General features: G+C 52.8%; 1 protein-coding gene across 13 annotated transcripts in view; it reads left to right on the forward strand.

Annotated features, from left to right (window-relative positions):
- The window catches only part of MEGF11 (multiple EGF like domains 11), a 353,192-nt gene that overhangs the window by 308,915 nt on the left and 26,158 nt on the right, over nt 1–18,119 (forward strand). For 12 of the 13 annotated variants that reach the window (XR_002077980.2, XM_053888936.1, XM_019441733.2 and 9 more), the window contains exons 11-15: nt 9,205–9,325; nt 10,307–10,470; nt 11,538–11,640; nt 16,809–16,955; nt 17,304–17,438. Coding sequence is in view for 12 of the 13 variants with exons in the window: in XM_053888936.1 (XP_053744911.1) it covers nt 9,205–9,325; nt 10,307–10,470; nt 11,538–11,640; nt 16,809–16,955; nt 17,304–17,438 (670 nt within the window). In the remaining variant the exon portion in view is untranslated. The remainder of the gene's footprint in view (nt 1–9,204; nt 9,326–10,306; nt 10,471–11,537; nt 11,641–16,808; nt 16,956–17,303; nt 17,439–18,119) is intronic. The other variant, XM_019441729.2, reaches the window with a different exon arrangement.

The following is an 18,119-nucleotide window of genomic DNA, read 5'->3' on the forward strand; positions in this document are numbered from 1 at the left end:
GCTAGTAGCCATCAGCATACATTTAATAACTAATGTGTAGGAAGGCACCAGCACACAGTAGGTGCTCGGGACATTTGGGTCCCCAGTATCGCCAGCCTGTCTGCAGCCAAGGTGGCTGGGTCGAGGGGAGAGCTTGGTCCGAGGGATCTGTTGGCCCCTTTCCCACAGTGACTTAGGGCAGATTGACCCCTCCAGCCTTGGTTTGGCCTCTCTCTAGGGTGGTTCTCTCTCGAGGGAGGTAATTCCTTCCCTGCAGGGCTATTATAAGAACAGAAGGGGACAGAGGACATCAAGCACCTGCTATGGGCTGGCACCAAGGGAGGAGTCTGTCCTGAGACAGTAGGTCAGCCCCGTCTGTAGGGGTGCAGGGTGTGGACAGTGGTGAGGACCAGAGTCCTGCCTGCACCTGCTCCCCGTCTCTGGGGGCTGCCCACTATGCATGTAAGAACTCTGCAGGGCTCTTAGACTTGGGAGTCACCTGGCAAGATACAGAGACCTCTGATGAGGGCTCTATGAGCTCTTGTTAGCCTGTGATGCCTTCTCTGATCTCAGAAGAGACTCTTCAGGAGGAACCAGTTGGAGAAGGGGAGGGGACTTACTGATAGGACGAGGACAGCAATGCAGACCAGAAGAGAAACTTTGTTTTACCAAGACAGCAAGCAGCTGAGTCTCCAGGAGGACCTCCTGGATTTGCAGCCAGTAAGTGGCATGGCTTTAACTTGAGCCCAAATGTCCTTCCTTGACCACACTCACAACTGTTCAGGTCTCTGTAATATTTTGATATCTGTTTGGGAACCATTAGAAGGTGTCTGTGCTCCTTCAGAGAAGACTCGTGAGGGGTCAGAGTTATATAGCACATTTGTGCAGATGAGAAAAAGGCATCCCTTTCTCAAGACATTCTACTGACATCTGCCAGAAAATTAATGTAATATATACCCAAACTGATGACTGTCCTGTGAGTGGCACCTCTAGAGTTGTGCAGTGTGTTGCCTGCACAGCTGTACAGAGCAGCCTCAGGTCACTAACAGCTAACTCATTTTGGACAGACATAGGGCTTCCAGGCCTAATCTTCAGCCCTTTTCCACCCATCCCCCTTGGGAGCCAGATAGAATGACCCTGGGTGTTACCCCCTCAGCATGGGAAGGCAGGGATGGGAATGGATATGATAAGTGACCTCCATCCCTCTCTCCCTCTCATCTCTTTGACCCTCTGCTCCTCATGCCTTATGCAGAGTTTCTTTTCCCCAACATGTATCCACTGTCAGTTGCTGCTTTATCAGTGACACACTAATTAGGTCCAGTGAGGTTTGCTCTGCATTGGAGAGCCCTCCGTGGTTGGCGTTCGGTCCGAGCTGTTCTCTATTTGCCTGGTGAGCCATGTGTCATTCTTTCTCCCCAGAAAATTATAAATGAGGCTCCCTATCTGGGAGTCCCACTGCCTGAGCATTGGAGCCAGGGGTGGTGACGACTGAGAAGGGTGGGCAGGGAGAGAGCCAGCAGCCCAGGGCTGGCACTTTGCTTGGCAAACGTGGCCACCCGCCTGGCAGGGGGCCTTGGAAAGAACCAAGCGGACTCCACATGTGTGCTGCTGGCATTGACATGACGTTAGACATCAAGATCAGCCTGCACTGGTGGCCGTGAACCTCCAGGGGTAGCAGGGGAGGGGGAGGAACAGGAGCAACCAGAAGATCGGGGAGGCCACTAAAGGCTGCCTGCAGAACGTTGTGGGGATGTAAGAAGGGGACTAACCTCCACCCTTCTCATGCTACTGCCTCACCCCGTGCTGTACCCTGCTCCAGCCACTAGAGGGTAAATTCCATGAGGGGGGGACAATCTCTGTGCCACTCTTGGTGTGTCCCCCAGCCTAGCACAGTGTCTGACACGTGCTCATGCTTGAAAACCATTTCTGGAACTACCGAACTAAGTCAGTACATGTGCACTGAGCACCGAGTGTGGGCAAGGGTCTGTGCTAAGGGCTGGGGCTGTACGGCTGAATAAAGCAGACCCAGTCCCTACCTTCCTGGAACTTACAATCCAGTGAATGAGAGCTGATTTTTTTTTAATTCGTTACGATTGCAGCTAGTGCCGCAAAGGAGCCGGTGACAGGGACCCCTGCTCTGAAGTAGGGGGGTGGGGGGAGGCTCAAGAATATGGTAGGGGCTGAATAGGACCTTAGGCCGCATCTAGTCCGGTGTCATCATTGATGAGACCCGGGGCCTGTCATGGTGCCTGGCCTGTATAGGAGGTGTTTGGCAAAGTTCTGTGGACTGGATGGATGGATGAATGAGGCCACGTTGCCATGAGCTGGTGCTTTTGCCTTACTTCGATCCATGCATTCTGACCCTAGATGCAAGGGCCGTCTCTTACCTAAACCATCTGTAGCTCTCCAACAAGAAGACATGTGGGTCAGGGTGGCTTCCCTGACTGGCTCTCCCAGAGTCCTCTCTGCTGAGGTCCCATAGGCTGGCAGGAGCATATACCCACCACCCTGGCCTGGATCTAGAGAGCCCAGCTCCGCTCCGTTTACACTGCCTCCCACCCCCAGAACATATTTAAAGGGACCCAGAGATGAACTTGCAACATCGCCTCCCTCTTTTGTGGGAGGCAGAGTCAACCACTTTCCATCCCCCTCCTCCTCCCTCTCCAAAAAATACTCATTAACCTCTGGCCCGTTGCAAGGAAAACGGATGATCCACACCAGAAGCCCAGCTGCTGATTAATTTTCCCAAACAGGGCCAAACTACAAAGCAGCGTATTGCAGGGGAGAAAATTCAATAAAGAGCATTTGAAACAAATTTAATAGAACATGTAACTCATTACCCACCGGGGTCTGGGCCTGTGCCGCCACATTGTGCAAGAAGGCAGGTGGAAGGTGTAGGGGAGATTTGCATCTCTTCAGCAACCAGCTCCAGGGGTTCCATTCCACCGGTAGCTCTTTCAAATCAAGTTCAAGATGTTAATAGCCAATGCTGCATCTATAATTAACAGGCCTTTGGATGAGAGGAGGTGTTCACCTCCATCGTCCATTCACAGAGTGGAGCCGCTGAGCGGGGCTGGCAGGCTTCCCCCAGCAGAAGCTGGAACCTCGGGGGTCTGTCCCTGTGGGAGGTGGAGGGCTCCCTTTCTGGGGCTGGGGGTGTGGGCTGTGCGGAGGGGAGATGGGGATGGGTAAGAATGTAAGAATGCTCAGACATCAATTTCCAGGTGCTGAGAAAGACTCCAAGCATCTGGGCCTCAGCAGGCAGCCCTTCCTCAAGGTCAGGGCCATGTGTTCCGGATGCTCTGTGCTTCGGTGGTGAGTGTGCTGTCAGTATGAGCAGGGGCAGCGTAGGCTCTCCTAGAGTTTCACCACAGCTAGGCTATTAGCATCCTGTGCTTGTAATTGGTGCCAAGAGGTTGAGTTTGAAACCCATCCCTGCTTCTCATTGGCTGTATGGCCTTGGGCAAGTCATGTTCCCTCTCTTGGCTTCAGTTTCCTTAACCTGTAAAACAAGACAGCTGGACCAAGTGATTCCCAGAGTCCTTCCAACTCTGGTACAGTGGGCTGTCCCCTCATTGTTATGAATGGTGTGTGGTCAGGCCCAGACCATGCATGAGCACAGTAGGTGGCCACCTGGCCCGTGTGATTCTTAGAGCCCCAGGAGGACTCCCCAGCCCTGGGCCTCTGTTCCTACCATTCCTCCGTCCTTTGGGCTAAGACCCCTACTGCAGGCAAGAAAATGTTCAGAGTCAGAGCCGAAGGGCCCTTAGAGACAATTCAGCCGGTGGTTCCCAGCTAGATGTTTGAAAAGGCTGCAGCAGGTTGCCAAGAGGGGTTTTGAACATTTCACAGAGCCTACAGGCAATATTCCATTACCTGCGATGAAGCTAACTAAAACACCGAGGTTTTTCTTTTGCTTTTAATTAGAATTAAATTAACTCTATGTGATATCTCAGGTTACAGTGCGCTCATCAGAAGCTCTGATTGGTTGCAGGTGACATCACTGGAATTTCTGGGTCATGGTTGGTGGACAAGATGCTGCCACCAGAGTCACGTGGCATGTGGTCACTGGCCACATTCCACCTGCTCAATACGTGACTGGCCTTAGATACCAGCCCAGAATATCGCCAGTGCCTTTCAAATTGAAGGGGCTTTGTAGGGGGAGGATACTAACAAGGGTCCTTGGTGGCAAGAAGTTGGGGAGACGGATTGATTTTAATAACGACATATAATTGATAGGGAAACCAAGACCTATATATGACCCAGCATGAACGTGGGTCAATCAGAAGAGAACACTGTCTTCTGGCAGTAAGAGATGTGCTGGATGGAGATCTTGGGGAACAGCCTCAATACAGGGCCTTAGGGTGCTCTTGATGAAGGAGTGGGGGTGTAAGTGCCAAGATCTGTGAGGCATGAGAGGTGCCAAATGCAGTCTCCCCAACTTTACCTCTGATGTGAGCTCACAAGCCTGGCCTCTTGTCCTCTCCTTTTCCCCGGAGTGTGAAAAGATCAACAGATGTGGATTCAGGGCTGGTCTAGACCAGGCACTGGGCCGGGGGACAGGGAGCAGAGAGGACGCAGTCTGGCAGCCAGTCCCCTGAGCGTTGGCCCACAGGCTCAGCTCCGCCTCGTGGCCCTCTGGCTTATAGTCTCCTTTTCATGAGAGCCATGGGTTTGATCATCTTTACCTGTTCCGGTCAGAGGGTCTTGTCTCCCTGAGCAGGTGCACTGGAGGCCAGCAGGGTAATTTCGTAGCTGCGCTTCTCACCCTCAGCCTGGCCGGGCAGGCTTTGGGCAGGGAGTGGCAGGGTATGGCTTGGAACCATAGACCAGGATCTGGCCTGGCTTTCCCTTTTCACAAGAGCCCCCAGAAAAGGCCAGCTTCGGCGTGGTAACGTGGCCAGCCTCAGACCAGACACTATTCTGCTTCGTGTGTGTGATGGGAGCCACAGAACCTGGGCCCAACAGGTCCCGTCACTCATTTGTTCAACATGATAGATACCTGTACTCTATGCCAGGTGCTGAGCTACAGACACTGGGGCAGCCCAGACAGATAAGAGCCCTGTTGTCATGAAACTTTCAGTCTCACTGGGGGAGCAGACAGCAAATAAGCGGACAGGTAAACACACCTGGATGCAGCCAAGAGTGTGCCTGTGTGGATGCTGCCTGGGAGTTGCCCAAAGGCAGACACTGGGTCTCAGCATCCTGAGGGCCCCTGGAGCCCACTGCCAGGCTGGCTCAGAGTTGTCCCCACGTAGCGAACATTTGTTGAATTGCCTGGCATGAGAGAGAAAGCATATGGAAGGTGCCCAGTCCTTCTGGTTGTCCACAGTAGAAGCCAGCGTGTACCCACAAACATCTCATTTCAATTAAACAACATTTATTGAGGGCTCATTATGTACCAACAGGCTCTCAAGCCCTCAGAATCTAAACATGAATAAAATCAGATCCCCGTCTCCCTGAGCTCACAGCCCAGGGCAGACGCAAGCACAGTGGCTGTGTATGTACCCATTCCCACTAGAGCAGGACTGGGGACGGAACGTAGCAAGAGGAAAAGGATTTCTACCCAGACCCACCCAGGCAGTTAAACAGATACCCCTAGACATCCACACATGCATGCGCACATGCACACACACACACACGCACACACTCATAGGTGTATACACTGACTAAGCACATATAGATACAAATACTGACCCTGATACAATTACAGACCTGCCTCACAGGCCATCATGATTAAAGCCTGTTAGTGGTCCCCCAATCTGGGGAGGTGTGTGGGTGAGACAATGGCCTGCGTGTTGGGAGGTCGTACTTGGGGCACCTTGGGAATCACCCCGCCTTAGCCAGCCTCCCCGGCCTGCCCGGAGGTGGGCGGGGCTGTTAGTCTAAATCTGAGAAATTAGGCTGATGATTGGCTTGCAGTAAATGTCAATCCCCAGAGACAGCCAATCAATTCTAGAGCAGGCCTGACCCTCCGCTCAGTGGCCGGAAGTAGGGAACTGGACGAAAAGTTTAGTACTCGTGCTTCTGAAGGAGTTTGAGCCAAGTGGGGGTCAGGACAGAATGGGTGGAAGAAGGGGAGTGCTCGGAGTTAGGCGTACCAGGCTCACATCCCTTTGGTGCAGAACTCTGTACTTTAGAAACTGCTCGCTGCTCTGTTTGGACTTTTTGCCTTTAGGAGCTAACAAATGCAAAGTGTTGGGAGGCGCTCCTGGCACATAGTAGCCCCTCCTCAGTGAGAGGTCAATCTGTCCGCCCAGACCATGCCCCTGGTGTGTCGTGATAAAATTTCTGGCCTGCTTCAGCCATGAGGAAGAGAACTGGGGACACAGCCTACAGCAGGAGGGAGAAGGTGAACCCGGGGGCATGAAGTCAGGATTCCTGCCCCTGTGAGCACCAGCCTTCTTTACTGCACAGGGCCCAGCATTGTTCACTGAGTGAGAGATGGCCCCTTTTCCATAGCTGCCTTCTGCCAAAACCTTGGAGGGTTTTGTGTATTCTTTCCACGGGAGAGATTTCTTTGCAGTAATAAGAGCTTTTATAGCAATTTCTACCTGCCAGGCGCTGTTCTGTCTACTTCAAATGTAACTGATTTGATCCTTTTGACAATCGTATGAGGTAGGGATATTATTTCTCCCATTTTACAGATGCAAGAACTGAGTCCCAGAGCGGTTTAGCAAATTGTGCGAGGTCACGCAGTAAATGCTGGAAATAGGATGGCACCAGAGTCCATTCTCGAACCACCGGGCTCTGCCGCCTCTCTGGAAGGAACGTCTGATTCTCCTTCCTCCCTCCCTGCCTTCTCCTTCATCCTCACTAATACACCAGGGGTGGGGGGTGCAGAATGAGTCACTGACCCTCTCTGAGTCTCCATTTCCTTCTCTGGGAAGAAGAAAGTCCTCTCGGCCCGGCAACCTCAAGCTGTCAATATCCCTGCATGGGTTTCACTGTGAGAAAATGGGTGCCCTGGTGCAGCCTTTTGGGGAGCAAACATTTCAAGCTGGGAATTCTGTATCTTGCCCCCTGGAATAGAGCCAGGATGGAAAGTCCTCTCTGAGCCCCATCAACAGACCCACAGCTGGGCTCACAGGCCCCTGGAGGCCTCCTGGGAGGACTGGGGCCGGGGACACTAATGAGGATACCAGGAGAGAAACCCCTCTCCCTTAAAGTAAATTCATGCAGAAAAACTCATAAGCTGTGTGTGCAATTTGCCCATGGGCCAAGACCCTCAGAGCTTAAATATATTCCTGGGGGCTATTTATAGTCTTGGAAAAATTAGAGCTTTCTGGGTAATGGGAGTGCTGCAGACTCCAGCTGGTCAGGGCCTGCCAGGGACTGGCAGGGGAAAGTGTGGGAACCATGGAGACTTCTGGTGAAGGACTCCAACCTCTAATGAGCACATGCTCAGAGCAAACAGGCTCCTGAGTATGGAAGGCATGTCCCAAAGAGCTCAGGGAAGAAAGCCCAAACCCCCTTACCTGCCGTTCAAGGCTCCCAGCTCCCCTTTAAATATCCCCCTCACCGCTCCCTACACAAACTCTTCCAGCAGTTACCCCTAGAAAATTCTCAGCTCTCATACTCCTCTGCACTCTTGTCCACACTCTTCCTGCCTGGATTGCCTGTACCTGGCTCTTCTCCGGCACATGGAATGCTCTCACACCTCAAGGCCTGTGGAGTCCCCATTCCTGGTTCCCCCCGCCCCCGCCTTGAACCCTTCACTGGAATGAATAGCCCACCCATGGAGGCCTGGTATAGTGGACGCTGTAGCGTACCCCTCAGATTCAGCTTTCGGGGCTGAGACACCCCTTCTTCCCCAGCTTCAGGAAACAGTGGCTCCCGACTGCATCCCTCTCCAGAAACTGCCCTCAGTCAGAGGGTGCCGATTCCTATGAAGTCATGCCTCCTTCCCCAGAGCAGTGGATGTCCAATGCTGGGTGGGGGCTGTAAAGGCTCTCCCTCCCCTTCCCCTGGATATCTCTAAGGGCCACCCCAGCTCCAGAGCTTTCTGGCAGATCAGCAGAGATCATTGTTGACTGCAACTCAGGGCCGTTTCTCCCCTACCCAGTCCGGCTTCCCTTACTGCTCATGGGGACCCTTCTCAAGAGCTCACTAATGTCCATCTCGGAGGATGCTTTCTGGGGAAGCCAGTTTAGGATGCCTGGTAACAGAATGGTTAGGCAGCCAGCCCTGGTTCAAATAGAGATCAGCTGTTCTTAGTATCATGACTGGGGCAGAGTTACCTAACTTCTCCATACGATTGCTGTATCTAGAAAACAGGAATGACACTGAGGCAATAAATAGTCTCCTGCGAGTCTTGTGAGGATTAAATGAGAGGATGTATGCATGTGCCTGATACTGAGAAAGCACTCAGTAAACATTAACTATTACCGTCTACATTTAGCTTCTCTGAGGTTGAGGTAAATGGGGAGATTAGAGTACTATTATCTGTGTCATGGAGTTCTTGGCGAGAATCAAATAATATTGAAAGGCAAAGGGTTACATTCTGTCCTGCTGTGACCTAATACAGACTCAGGGGTCAAGTTCCATGGGGGCTTTCCCCATCTGGAGCTGTAGTCTGGAAGCCTGACCCCTCCCCCAATCAGTGACAATCACTGTTACCTATCACTGCTGTAACAAATTACCACACATTTAGTGGCTTAAGACAACACAGATTTATTATCTTACAGTCCTGTAGGTCAGGTGTGGGTCTCATTGGATTAAAGTCAAGGTCTGCAGGCTGTGTTCCTTTTTGGAGGTTCTAGGGGAGAATCTGATTCCTGCTCATTCAGGGAAGTTGGTAGAATTCAGTTCCTAGGGTTGTAGGACTCAGGTCCCCATTTTCTTGCTGGCTCTAAAATGAGGGTTGATCCTGTCTTCCGGAGGCCAGTGCATTCCTTGGCTGTGTTCCCTTTCTTCCAACCAGGTGACAGGCAGGTGGGGGAGTTCTTATGGCATAGCTCTCTGATCTTCTTTAGTCATCTTCCACTTTTAAGGACTCATGTGATTAGTTGGGTCCACCTGCATAATCTAGAATATTCTCCTTACCTCAAGGTCCTTAATCACATCTGCAAAGTCCCTTTTACCAGGTAAAGTAACATTCACAGATTCCAGGGATTAGAACATGAACATCTTTTATGGGGGCAAGAGGGGAGGGCATTATTCTCCCTACCACAGCCAACCAGCACAGGACAACTCTGATCCAGAATTCACCTCCTCTTCTTCCAGGGAGAGGTCTGTGCAGTTCCATGTGCCACGGGGACCTACGGCCCCAACTGCTCGTCCGTCTGTACCTGTAACAACGGTGGTACCTGCTCCCCCGTGGATGGCTCCTGCACCTGCAAGGAAGGTGATGTGCCTTCTTTTCCAGCCCCACCCTCCTCAGATGTGCACACTGCCCAAGTGCGCTGCCGAGCTGAGGAGTCTGGGCTGTTCCTGCCCCATCCACCCACATGCAGAGTCAGGGAGTTTATTTGTCAGGTTCCAGCCAAGGAAACCCATGCCAGGGACTTCAATAGCAGGAATGTAATAGAGGGGATTAGTTACAGTGGTGTTACAATCGCTGGGGTGGCATACAAGGGAAGGCAGGCTGACCAGAGATTAGAAGCTGAGAGAGGAGTTTCCACCACTCCTGGAGGGGAAGGACAGATGGAGGAAGTGGAATTCTAGAGCCTGGGAGTGAGGTCCACTGGGTGGGAGCTGGCACATGGATAGAGGGGTTGCGTGACAGTGCTGGAGCACGGTGGAGACCCAGCCATCATCAGAGGCCCTGCCTGCAGCAGAGAAAGGGGACAAGGTACGTGACGTCTCTCCTGCTCCCCCACTGCGGTCTGTGGGCCAGGTCACCCACTGTGAAGCCCATCTGGGAGCCAGCCGAGGGAGAACCTGGGGTATGTGGCAGCAGGGATCAGCCCCCTGTGACACAGATCAGAGCAGGGAGGAGGAGAAATGGATCTGAGAGCCAGCAGACCAGTGACCAGCCTCAGAATGGGAAACCAGCTTGTCCTGGAAAAAAAGGGCCCTAAGATAAGCTGCCGGATTCCACCCTGGGCAGAAATAGCCCTCCGCATCTCAGCTGGTTCCTTGTCCCAGGGGGGATCAAGCACTTACAGCATGGGCAGTGAGAACTGGGAGGCGGGAGACCTGGGTTCTCGCCCCAGCTCTCCTAATAGCCGTGCTGTGTTTCTGAGCAGACTCCAGGTGGAATGTGTCTTCTAATGCAGCAATCAGAGAAACAAAGGTTTAGGTGGCAGGGGCCCGGCTGGGAGAGGGGGCAGAAGGCCGTGCTGGGCCCAGATGGAGCGGTGACAGCCCCCGTCCCTCCCCGCAGGGTGGCAAGGCCTGGACTGCACCCTGCCGTGTCCCAGCGGGACGTGGGGCCTGGACTGCAATGAGAGCTGCACGTGTGCCAACGGGGCAGCCTGCAGCCCCGCCGATGGCTCCTGCTCCTGTGCCCCCGGCTGGCTCGGAGACACCTGCGAACTGCCCTGCCCGGTGAGCGCCCGGGGCAGGGAAGGACCGGGTGTGCCCAACAGCCCCTCTCACCCTTTCCCTGCGGTCGTTCTGTCCACGGAGGTGTGCAGACAAGAGCCCTGGACTAGGTGGTGGGACATGTGGGTTCAGGGCTCAGCCCTAGTTCTAACCTCTGTGGCCACTTTCCTGCTTTGGGACCTCAGCCCTTTCCTCTAGAAAATGGCAGATCTTTGGCAGATGGAGTGCCGTGGCATCACTTCCCCCTTGCTGTGCTTGGTTAACATTATTAATTGTCTCTGGCACATTTCCTTGAGCCCATGCACAGCCTCAGAATCCTTCATAACCCACTGCTACAGGACAGCCATTACTAACCCCTCGGGGTTGCTGTTCCTCAATAATTTTATGATCAGGGTATGGGAGGACAAAACCAAACACTCTTCAGCAATAACCACCCAGACTTAATCACTGGATCTTAGTCTAAGATCCGAATAAGTTAAACCAACCACTGTGTGATATTGTTGAATGAGGCCTACAGTCCTGGGTTCAAATGCTGACTTCGCCACATCCTAACTATGTGACCTCGAACGCGTTACTTCGCCTTTCTGACCCTATTTCTCGTCTTTAACTTGTGAATATAATGGAACCATCCCAAAGGTATGCTGTGAGGATTAAGAGAAATGAGTGATAGAAGGCTCTTGACACCTAATGAACATGCAACAAAAGTCGGTTGGTACCTTCTTGCCTAGGAATAAATAATAGATCAGTCATTCTTCACATGGGATCGATGCACTGTGATTTGCAAAGCGCATTCTCATTTACAAATTTGTGTTAATGATCATTAACTACATCCTTTTGAGCTTGACCATCGAGAACCCCCCATTTCTGTGAATGCAGCCAAAGAATGATTTGGAGTGACCTCGTGGCCATGTCGATCACCAGTTATGAAAAGTGCTCCCACTGCGCCCCGGCCACAGTCTCTTTGCATCCCCATGGGGCAGTGGCTCAGTTTTGTCATCAAAATCCAACAGAAGTGTACGAACCTCTGGGAGTCTAGGTCTGGTCATTTCTCCCTCCCCTTCTCTCCACAGGATGGCACATTTGGGCTAAACTGCAGTGAGCATTGTGACTGCAGCCATGCGGACGGCTGCGATCCTGTCACAGGCCACTGCTGCTGCCTGGCCGGATGGACAGGTAACTGCCCCCTGCCTCGCCACCACCCAAGGCCTGTGAAACTAGGTCTTTGGGGTTGCACTTCTCTTGACGGTTCTTTTTCACTTCTTCTTGCTCCTTACATATGCACCTTTTCCTTATCTCCTCTGGGCCCCACTTCTCCATTCCATACAATTCAAGCAGACAAATTATTGAACATCTATTACGTGCAGGCTTCGTTCTGAAGGTCAGGAACCTACCAGTAAGAAATCAGACAAAGGTTGAACACTTGGTGGGTGTAGGTGCTGAATCTGTATTCACAGAGGATATGGTAGGGAGGGGGACGGGGACCTTCCGCTTAGCTCCGGCTCGTATTCCTGGTCCAAAATGTATCCTTCAGTCTGCTCCCCAGACATAGAGCAAATCCATCCCATTGCCGTGATCCTGGTCCTCCAGGCACCATCTCCCAGCTGGCCCTGCCTTGGCCTTCTACTTGCTCTCTCTGGGCCACCCCTCTTGCCCAGCTGCACCCGTTATGCATATGGTGGCCCAAGTGAACTTCTTAAAACACAGCTGCATTCATACTAGCCCCTGCTCAAGAGTCCTCAGTGGCTTCTCCTGGCGCTTACATAAAATCCAAATTCCTTACAGTGGCCCAGGGTCCATAGGATCTGGCCCCCGCCCACCTCCGCCACCTCCCTTTTGCCTACCCCCCCCCCCCCCCCCCCCCCCCGTCCCGTCTACTACCCTGGAGCATTTGGGCCGACCACTCTCCTGACTCCAGGCCTTTGTACGTGCCTTCTTTCCGCCTGGGTCACTCTTTCCTTTTCTCTTCACCTGATAACGGCCTTCCCCTTACAACAGGCCAAGACTGCATCAGAGCCCCTTTTATTAATTCTCATAATATCCTACACTCTCCTTTTTGCCATACTTGGCTCACTCGACACTGAACCTGTATCGGAGTATTTATTATTCGGCTCCCCAGCTAGACCATCAGCTCCCTGGAGGCAGGGCCTTGCTCATCACTGTATCCACCGCTTGCCTCCCACTGAGAGACAGAGGCCACGGTGGTCAGGAACACAGACCTGGAGCCAGACCGCCTGGGTTTGTGACCTTGGGCAAGTCCTTTAACCTCTCGGGGTCCTGAATTCTCCATCTATGAAATGCAGATAATTCTAACCCTCCCAGTTGCAGGGTCATTTTGAAGTTGAAATGAGTGAATACTTGGGAGATGCTAAATGTGCATGGCTCTGTGCTCAATAAACGTAACGCATGAATACGGGAAGTGCTTAATCATGCTGTGCTGCGGGAATGAAGTCGGTCCCAAGGTGGTGGACAGAGGAAGAAAGGCAGGCGTTGCTGGCAGTGTAGGCCTGCAGATAATAATTCATACCAGGTTGCTGACCAGCAGAAAGCCAAGGACGTCGCTGCCTCTGCAGCATCTCTGACCTGGCTCCTCTGCCCTGCCCCTTGGTACGGAGTGAGACTCCACCCTAGTTACTGGCACCACAGATGCCTAGCTGGAGCCAAGTGGAAATCCACTTTAATTTTTCATTGCCTTGATTTCATGCGAGCTGGTAAGATTTTAATGATATCTAGTGCTTAAAAATTCTGTCTTTGATGGACAACTTTTCAGCAAGGCCTCTGCTGTTCTAAAGCTCATTTCTCCAAATGCGGCCCTGAAGTCATTTCAAAGGAGTGATTGATGTCCTGAGGTTTGTCATGGAAAAGGGGACCGAGGAAGGATAAGGAGGGGATGGGGTGTAGGTCCTGGACACGCACTCAGTGAACCCTCCCCACCCACACCTGCCCCAAGAAGTCTCTCCCTGACTTCCCAGCTCCTGGCTCATTGCTCATGCTTGGACTCAATACCGGTTTTGCTCTGCCCTAAGTATGTGCATGTCTTCCCCCTGCCTGCATAAGCCAGACTCTTTTGGCAAGTGCCATCACATCTAGTTCCCCTTGGCCTGTACCTAGTCGGTGTTCATTAAATGCTTATTGAAGTAAGTTGAAAGAAGGTGGGCTATAACCATATATGGGTTTTCCCCTTGAAGCGAAGGAGACCTTCAAGATGATCTGTAACCTCTCAGATTACAGATGAGGAGAGGGAGTTGTCCAAGGTCTCAGAACGTTAGTGTCAATAGGATGGGGACACAGGATTGCATTGTAAGAAGGAATCATCTATTCATTCAATTAGCATTTATTGACTCAAGCAGTCACCGTAGTCCTTACTTGGCAACGACCATGTACCCAGCACTGTGTCAGGCCTAGCAGTAAACAGCAAAATTCAATAAAGCAGTAGTTCCTGCATACCTATTATGTACCTGACACTGTGCTGGGCACGGGAGAAGCAAAGATAACCAAGATGGCGTCCTGTCCATTAGGAGCACCAAATAAGGAGGGTCAGAAGTGTCAATAAGCCATGCTCCCTTCACATTGCTGCCAGGGGAGATGAGCCTTATGTACGAAACATTCAAATAATAGGCAGGGACAAAGCTGTAGGCCACTGACTTTCAAATAGATGCTCGAATCCCTGGGTAGACATCTGGGAAGGCTTCCTGCAGAAGGACCCTAAGCAGACCTTGAAGGGTGTGGGCTGCTGAGTCGCTGCTGGCCTCGTGGCATGAATTTGAGGTCACAGTACTGAATTGTTTGCCTGGCTTTACCCATCAGTATAGATGAAGAGGGGGCTCCCGAAAAATACAGCAGGGGAGGACCTCTAAGGGGGATTGTTATCCCTATTCAACTACTGGGAACACAAGGCCTAGATAGGGTAACTGATGAAGCTGTGCGTTTTCAGAAGCTGTAACTGGAGACCCTCCCACCAGGCCAAGGATCTGCTCCTTTGGCCCTCCAGTAGAACTGGGGCACTCCACGCAGGGGCAAACCCTGGGCCCTTCTCCCCACTCAGATCCCAGTGTCTCGAGCTCCAGAGAGTTCTTAGGACATAGAAAAACCTCCAACAGGGGCCCCGCTCCCGCAGAACCAGGCCTGTAATATCAAAGTTGCCAGATCCTGAAACCCAGTGGGCCCTTGTTGACACCTGCCGTCGGCATAATCACCTTGCACTGAGAACCATCTCAGGCCCCAAGAAGGAGGACCCCTTCTTGACATGAAAACATGTTGAGGATCCCACACAGGAGAGTAGCTGTACTTTTAATATCCATTGATTGGGAGAACGCACAATAGCCACGAGCTGCCACGAATTCAAGGGTGCTTTTGTGTTTATTAATCACAGCAGTATCCGCATACGGTTTCAGGAAAGAGCAGTGTTTATGTGTGACCCGTGTGCCTTGGTCAGCCTACAAAAAGCACTTGAGGCACCGATGGGATCAGAGGTCGCCGTCAGGCAGCAGAGCTCTGCCTTAGTCCGGTGGGCCTCCCGGGAACAGCAGAGTCCCTCGGCCCACAGTCTGATCCTGGGTTTCCAACAGAAGATTCCTTGGAGCAGGTCACAGGTTTCGTGTGCCTCGAGAAGGGGAAACTTGAAGCAGTATCCAAAGCTTTGAATAGCTTCGTGGCCCTGCCGTCCCCAGACTCCCCTTCAGTCAGTCAATCTGTGGGGTTTGTCCAGGGTCAGCCTCTTGAGCCCTTGAAACCGCACCGGGAGAGGCCTCCATCAAGGGGTGGAGTGTGCTGGCCAGATTCCCCCGCGCCACGGAGAGGCCTCATTTCCAGGAGAGCAGCATCGGAAACCCTTGCCCTGCTGGCAAATTGAGATGTCACAGGGAGGGGGGCGAAGGAGGGAGTGTATGCACTGGACTAGACAGGCACCAGAGGGTGAATAAGGCCTGTCATATCCCCTCACTCTCCGCTCTCTCTGGCTGTTCAGTCCTCCCTCCCTCCCTCCCCTTCCCATGGGCACAGGGGGGCCTCTGCAATTCCAGCCTGCCTCCAAATTGGTCCCACTGCTCTCCTCGTGCTAGGGCTGGCTCTCGTCACTGGGCCTGAGAGTCTTCCTCCCTCTCTCTTTCTCTTTCTCGCAACCCCCGTCCCTAGAACAAGGCAGACATGATCTTCAAGCTAATTCTGTTCTTCTCTGAGCCTCTGATACTCACCATCCAAAGCCACGCCAGTTTCCTGGGGCCCACACCCATCTGTTCACCTAATGCATGTCAGACTAGAAGTCTTTCTGCCTGAGAGGAAACCCCACCTCTCAGCTGGGGCCTCGGGCCTTTTAAAATTCATTCTTAGCCTTTGGGCTGCCATCATCTCAGTAACATATTTGCTCTGTCTCCGCTCAAGAAGACCAGGTAGGCCTTCCTCCTCTTTCTTTTATTTTTTTTTTTTTAATTTTTTTTTTAACGTTTATTTATTTTTGAGACAGAGAGAGATAGAGCATGAATGGGGGAGGGTCAGAGAGAGAGGGAGACACAGAATCTGAAACAGGCTCCAGGCTCTGAGCTGTCAGCACAGAGCCCGACGCGGGGCTCGAACCCACGAACTGCGAGATCGTGACCTGAGCTGAGGTCGGACGCTTAGCCGACTGAGCCACCCAGGCGCCCCTCCTCCTCTTTCTTAATAGAATACATCATAGCGTAGAGAAAACATCGGAGTGCGTCACATACAGTGACAGTAAAACCTCATTTTGCAAAGTGTTGGTTTCTATTACAAACGTGTGTGCACATATGATATAAAATCCACTTTGCACCGAGGGCTGTGGTCAAAAGGATCTGAAAAGACCCCACCCACTGTCTGAGCCCTCACCCTAGGGCTCGGTGTCTGGGACCCAAAGGACCAGTGGCTCCTGGGCCGACGTGGCCACTAGGCAGGGAGCTCACTCGTGACTCGTGCAGCCCCGCCCCGTAACAGCATTCACCTGCCCCAGAGTTGGTTTCTCTCAAGCCTAACCTTGGATACCAGCTAAGATGTCAAAGATGAGGGTGGTCCTTCGTGACCTGGTCCCTTCTTGGTCCCATAATCCCATCTCTTGCCATACCTCGTCTTGCACTTTATGGTTCAGCCACGTTATGCTGTGTTTTCTTTCAAGGCACGATTCTCTCTCCTGCCTCCTACGCTTTGCACAGAGGGTTTCCTCTTCCTGGAAGCCCTCCCTAGACCAGCCAAGTCTAGATAGGAGTTTTCCTCTGCACTCCCAGATACACTGTGCTCACCTCCACCCCTTTATCCTGCATGGCGCCCCTTCCCATCATCCTTCCTTCTGCCTTCACTCCTCTTACCACTGACCTGAGTCTGCCTCTGGCCCACAGGCATCCGCTGTGACAGCATGTGTCCACCTGGTCGCTGGGGCCCCAACTGCTCCGTCTCCTGCAGCTGCGAGAACGGTGGCTCCTGCTCCCCAGAGGACGGGAGCTGCGAGTGTGCCCCTGGCTTCCGAGGACCCTTGTGCCAGAGAAGTAAGATGGCTCGCCCTCTGCACCCCTTCCCTGTTGGAACTAGTCCTGGCCTGAGAGGGGCTGGGGTCTCAGAGTCAGCCCCCATCAAACCTCTCCCTCTAGTCCCCTCTCTCCCTGCACTGGCTTTTCTGTCCCTAAGTTCAGGGCCCGGCCTGGCTCCTCAGTGGAAACAGGACCAGACCACAGCTCCTCTCTGCAGAAGGGGGTGGGCCCTCTAAGGTGTGGGGTGGAGACAGCTCTCCGCATACCCCTGAAGAGCCTCTCTGCATCCCTGTGTGGAACCGGCCAGGTAGCCAAGCTGACTGGGGCCCGTGAGGCTGCTGACCATCCTCTCCCCTTCATCCCCAGTCTGCCCCCCTGGCTTCTATGGCCATGGCTGCGCCCAGCCATGTCCCCTCTGCGTGCACAGCAGTGGTCCCTGCCACCACATCAGTGGCATCTGTGAGTGCCTCCCTGGATTCTCCGGAGCCCTCTGCAACCAAGGTAGTGTCTCCAGGGGAAGGTATGGGCCAGGGAGGCGAGGCATCCTGGGAGAGAAGGGGCTGGAAGGAGGGGTTTGGGGCTTCTCATCATGCTCCGTGGAGGCAGCTCCCTGCATCTTCAGGGCGTAGGCCTACCTTTGTGAGAACTGGTCACCGCGAGGCATGAGACAAAGCCATTGCGCAGTTAAAAGGAACAGGCTCAGAGAGGTTAAATGACTACTCCATGGTCTCACCACTAGAAAGTGGCAGAGCTGAGAAACAAATTCTGACTCCAAAGCTGAGGAAAAATGAAATAAGCGTAGATGAGTTCTGCATAAGAAGCGTCCCCGAATGGCTTCTGCTGAGTGCCAAGTGGTAAAGGCAGAGGATGCTGTGGGAACTCAGAGGAGACAGTTCTGGCATGGGCTGGAGATGGCAGCTTCCCAGCCCTGCTCCCCCCACACTCAGGCCAACGTCACTGATCCCTCACCGCAGTTTCCCATCTCCACAGCAACATCCTTCACAAGGCCAACTCCAGCCAGCCTCCGCCACTCAACAGGACTTGAAAAGGGAGATAATAAAGCTTATTTGCATTGGCGTGCTGCTAAACTGGCTCTCTGTGGGGGGAAAGCCTCGCTTTGTAACATTTGCAAGCAAGTTCTGTGACCTCAATGTCTCCGCCGCGGTTGATGCCACAGTCCCA

The sequence above is a fragment of the Panthera pardus genome, unplaced genomic scaffold (genome assembly GCF_024362965.1).
Source record: "Panthera pardus isolate Hobbes unplaced genomic scaffold, ASM2436296v1 HiC_scaffold_24, whole genome shotgun sequence".
Taxonomy (NCBI): Eukaryota; Metazoa; Chordata; class Mammalia; order Carnivora; family Felidae; genus Panthera; species Panthera pardus.